Source organism: Borostomias antarcticus (genome assembly GCF_949987555.1).
Source record: "Borostomias antarcticus genome assembly, chromosome: 7".
Taxonomy (NCBI): domain Eukaryota; kingdom Metazoa; phylum Chordata; class Actinopteri; order Stomiiformes; family Stomiidae; genus Borostomias; species Borostomias antarcticus.
Window position 1 is genome coordinate 780,045 of NC_140240.1, and position 5,000 is coordinate 785,044.

Here is a 5,000-nt window from a genome sequence, read left to right on the forward strand (position 1 = left end):
CCATTCTGGACTCCTGTGCTCTCTTGTTCATTGTGTTTTGTGTTGTTCTGTGTGATGTCCTGTCTTCCTTGTGTCCCCAATTCCCTTCCCAGTGTTCCTACAGTAGTTCCCTAGGCCTAGTTTCCCAGACCCTGTCCCAATAGCCCTCCAGCTCCTAGCCCCTATAGTGCCCCCTAATCTCCCACCATCTCCTAGCCCCTGGCGCCCCCCTTCTAGCCTCTAGTCCCTGGTCCCTCCTGAGTCCTTCTCCAGTTCCCCCCTCTAGTCGGTTGGTTGGTTGGTTAGTTGGTTGATGACTTGGGCTAATTGCTGGCTTTACTAACGAAAACAGTGGGAGACTCGAAATGGTGAGCACAGACCTCCGGCCATGAATGCATTTTGTGCCTCTGTGCATGCATGTGAGTGTGAGCAGGACGTGTTTGGTATTGCTGCATTCGTTAGATCGAGAGTCCTAACCCCTTGTCTCTGTGACGTTCCCACATCGAGGGGTTTATTTTCGATTTCCATGGGGTGTTATCAATGGTAGCAGACAAAAATGCCTCTGGACACAATTGGATAGACCTACAATCAATCAGAGCAACAGAAAGGTTAGTCATCGTATCATCGTATCAAATGGGTACAGTCGTTGTATCAATCCTGCCCCATATTAGATCAACGGTTGTGATTGGCCCAACCACTATCTGGTTGGGTGGAAGTTGAACGGGTGGATGTCCAGACTGATCTGTGGAGAGAAACAGAATGTGATCTCACATGATCAGGCTGGTGAAGCCAATCTAGGGCTCCTGGCCAATCCTACCCTAGCACTTGAATACCACGCAGGGCATGTCTTGCCAAGAGGTGACTGACAGCCAATGCGTCACTAATGACGTCGCAATGATATGTAAGTAAGCACATTTTATTTATATAGCACTTCTCACAGAGAGGACTCACAGAAGTCATTCCAAAAATGAATGAATGAATGAATGAATCATTGAATGAATTAATGAACTATTCATTTATTCATTCATTCATTAAATAAACGATCGATTTTGGGATTCATGAATCGATTCTGAATCATTTGAATCGATTTTTTAAACCCAGCCCTAACAGTAATAGAGCCCTACATGGTCAGACAGATATACAGGTGCCTGACCATGTAGGGCTTTATTACTGTTAGGGTTGGGTTTAAAAAATCGATTCAAATGATTCATTAATTCACAAACATTGCATTAGAATGTTGTAGTGAAAGTCATATACAGTAGTCATGTTTTAATATGTCATATGTTTTAATAAATGTACTGTAGCGTTATTCCAGGAGGGGGTAGCCTTACAGCAGCTGCTGGTGGGGGAGGAGGGCAGCTATAGGTGGGGCAGCAGGAGTGGTTGAGTGGTGGTTAGCTAGGGGAGGATGGTAGCAGGAGTGGTTGAGTGGTGGTTAGCTAGGGGAGGATGGCAGCAGGAGTGGTTGAGTGGTGGTTAGCTAGGGGAGGATGGTAGCAGGGGTGGCTGAGTGGTGGTTAGCTAGGGGAGGATGGTAGCAGGAGTGGTTGAGTGGTGGTTAGCTAGGGGAGGATGGTAGCAGGAGTGGTTGAGTGGTGGTTAGCTAGGGGAGGATGGTAGTAGGAGTGGTTGAGTGGTGGTTAGCTAGGGGAGGAGGGCAGCAGGAGTGGTTGAGTGGTGGTTAGCTAGGGGAGGATGGTAGCAGGGGTGGCTGAGTGGTGGTTAGCTAGGGGAGGATGTTAGCAGGAGTGGTTGAGTGGTGGTTAGCTAGGGGAGGATGTTAGCAGGAGTGGTTGAGTGGTGGTTAGCTAGGGGAGGATGGTAGCAGGGGTGGTTGAGTGGTGGTTAGCTAGGGGAGGATGGTAGCAGGAGTGGTTGAGTGGTGGTTAGCTAGGGGAGGATGGTAGCAGGAGTGGTTGAGTGGTGGTTAGCTAGGGGAGGATGGTAGTAGGAGTGGTTGAGTGGTGGTTAGCTAGGGGAGGAGGGCAGCAGGAGTGGTTGAGTGGTGGTTAGCTAGGGGAGGATGGTAGCAGGGGTGGCTGAGTGGTGGTTAGCTAGGGGAGGATGTTAGCAGGAGTGGTTGAGTGGTGGTTAGCTAGGGGAGGAGGGCAGTAGGAGTGGTTGAGTGGTGGTTAGCTAGGGGAGGATGGGAGCAGGAGTGGTTGAGTGGTGGTTAGCTAGGGGAGGAGGGCAGCAGGAGTGGTTGAGTGGTGGTTAGCTAGGGGAGGATGGTAGCAGGGGTGGCTGAGTGGTGGTTAGCTAGGGGAGGATGGTAGCAGGGGTGGTTGAGTGGTGGTTAGCTAGGGGAGGAGGGCAGCAGGAGTGGTTGAGTGGTGGTTAGCTAGGGGAGGAGGGCAGCAGGAGTGGTTGAGTGGTGGTTAGCTAGGGGAGGATGGTAGCAGGAGTGGTTGAGTGGTGGTTAGCTAGGGGAGGAGGGCAGTAGGAGTGGTTGAGTGGTGGTTAGCTAGGGGAGGATGGTAGCAGGAGTGGTTGAGTGGTGGTTAGCTAGGGGAGGATGGTAGCAGGAGTGGTTGAGTGGTGGTTAGCTAGGGGAGCAGGAGTGGTTGAGTGGTGGTTAGCTAGAGGAGGATGGTAGCAGGAGTGGTTGAGTGGTGGTTAGCTAGGGGAGGATGGTAGCAGGGGTGGTTGAGTGGTGGTTAGCTAGGGGAGCAGCAGGAGTGGTTGAGTGGTGGTTAGCTAGGGGAGGATGGTAGCAGGAGTGGTTGAGTGGTGGTTAGCTAGGGGAGGATGGTAGTAGGGGTGGTTGAGTGGTGGTTAGCTAGGGGAGGAGGGTAGTAGGAGTGGTTGAGTGGTGGTTAGCTAGGGGAGGATGGTAGTAGGAGTGGTTGAGTGGTGGTTAGCTAGGGGAGGATGGTAGTAGGAGTGGTTGAGTGGTGGTTAGCTAGGGGAGGATGGTAGTAGGAGTGGTTGAGTGGTGGTTAGCTAGAGGAGGATGGTAGTAGGAGTGGTTGAGTGGTGGTTAGCTAGGGGAGGAGGGCAGCAGGGGTGGTTGAGTGGTGGTTAGCTAGGGGAGCAGCAGGAGTGGTTGAGTGGTGGTTAGCTAGGGGAGGATGGTAGCAGGAGTGGTTGAGTGGTGGTTAGCTAGGGGAGGATGGTAGTAGGGGTGGTTGAGTGGTGGTTAGCTAGGGGAGGAGGGTAGTAGGAGTGGTTGAGTGGTGGTTAGCTAGGGGAGGATGGTAGTAGGAGTGGTTGAGTGGTGGTTAGCTAGGGGAGGATGGTAGCAGGAGTGGTTGAGTGGTGGTTAGCTAGGGGAGGAGGGTAGTAGGAGTGGTTGAGTGGTGGTTAGCTAGGGGAGGAGGGTAGTAGGAGTGGTTGAGTGGTGGTTAGCTAGGGGAGGATGGTAGTAGGAGTGGTTGAGTGGTGGTTAGCTAGGGGGGGATGGTAGCAGGGGTGGTTGAGTGGTGGTTAGCTAGGGGAGGAGGGTAGCAGGAGTGGTTGAGTGGTGGTTAGCTAGGGGAGGAGGGGAGCAGGAGTGATTGAGTGGTGGTTAGCTAGGGGAGGATGGTAGCAGGAGTGGTTGAGTGGTGGTTAGCTAGGGGAGGAGGGCAGCAGGAGTGGTTGAGTGGTGGTTAGCTAGGGGAGGATGGTAGCAGGAGTGGTTGAGTGGTGGTTAGCTAGGGGAGGAGGGCAGCAGGAGTGGTTGAGTGGTGGTTAGCTAGGGGAGGAGGGCAGCAGGAGTGGTTGAGTGGTGGTTAGCTAGGGGAGGAGGGCAGCAGGAGTGGTTGAGTGGTGGTTAGCTAGGGGAGGAGGGCAGCAGGGGTGGTTGAGTGGTGGTTAGCTAGGGGAGCAGCAGGAGTGGTTGAGTGGTGGTTAGCTAGGGGAGGAGGGTAGCAGGAGTGGTTGAGTGGTGGTTAGCTAGGGGAGGATGGTAGCAGGAGTGGTTGAGTGGTGGTTAGCTAGGGGAGGAGGGTAGCAGGAGTGGTTGAGTGGTGGTTAGCTAGGGGAGGAGGGTAGCCGGAGTGGCTGAGTGGTGGTTAGCTAGGGGAGCAGCAGGAGTGGTTGAGTGGTGGTTAGCTAGGGGAGGATGGTAGTAGGAGTGGTTGAGTGGTGGTTAGCTAGTGGAGGATGGTAGCAGGAGTGGTTGAGTGGTGGTTAGCAGTATTATAGTTTGCCTCTATTGCAATAAAACCCTCCTATGTACATGGTGATGATCATAGCCTACCAGCACTTCAGCTGTTCTGTTTTACCAAGCTAGCAGTGACCAGATACACAAAGGAATGCAGAGGCCTAGTCAGGTCAGAGTAATATACTAGGCATGATGAATGACAGACACACACACACACACACACACACGCGCAAGAATGAAGCTTTTGTTTATCCTTAATTGCACCATCAATCAACCAGTAATCCACTGAATTCATACACATACTCTTAAACACACATCCATACACACTTATTTTACATTCTCACCTTTATTGTCCAAATACGTATACCCCTCTCTTGCAGGCTTCAGATGTGTATATTGTACAGATGTGTACTGACCCCCATTGGAACCTCTTTGGACTCTGAAAGCTGGTTTTTAATGTCCTAACCATTGGTTTAAATACGAATCAATGTAATAATATCTATCACTCAGCCAGTGCTCGAAGTGGAAAAAAATACCAGACAATGTATACACACCTATCAACCAAGGTTAAAACACTATTCGCAGCGAAATACACAAATTACTAGCCTCGTGAGACCATCCTGATGTCGCAAGCTCACGTTGTTACTCACAAATCAGTCTGGATAGTGGATACCTCGATAGAGACAATTTTGAGCCCAATCAGAAAACGATCTCGCCGATCAGTGTTGGTTCTGAGGAATTTGAAATACAAACAGCTGAGCTGGGCGGGTTAATGACAGCGAGGAGCAGTTGAAGTTTGTGCGATAGACCTTTTACTACTATGTACATAAATGTAGACTATGTACACTAGCATTGGTTTACAGTAAGTGGGATGTGGAATCTCTGTTCCTTGGTTTTCTTACAGTATGCAATGAATGTTGTCTAGCCAGACACC

The 5,000-nt window shown here is 51.0% G+C and overlaps 1 protein-coding gene across 1 annotated transcript in view; it reads left to right on the forward strand.

Annotated features, from left to right (window-relative positions):
- Positions 1 to 4,217: 4,217 nt before the first annotated feature.
- slc6a14 (solute carrier family 6 member 14) overlaps positions 4,218 to 5,000 on the forward strand; it is a gene marked incomplete at both ends in the record, with an annotated part of 19,011 nt that continues 18,228 nt past the window's right edge. The window contains one exon of the mRNA XM_084440932.1: positions 4,218 to 4,235. Within this exon, the coding sequence (XP_084297058.1) occupies positions 4,218 to 4,235 (18 nt within the window). The remainder of the gene's footprint in view (positions 4,236 to 5,000) is intronic.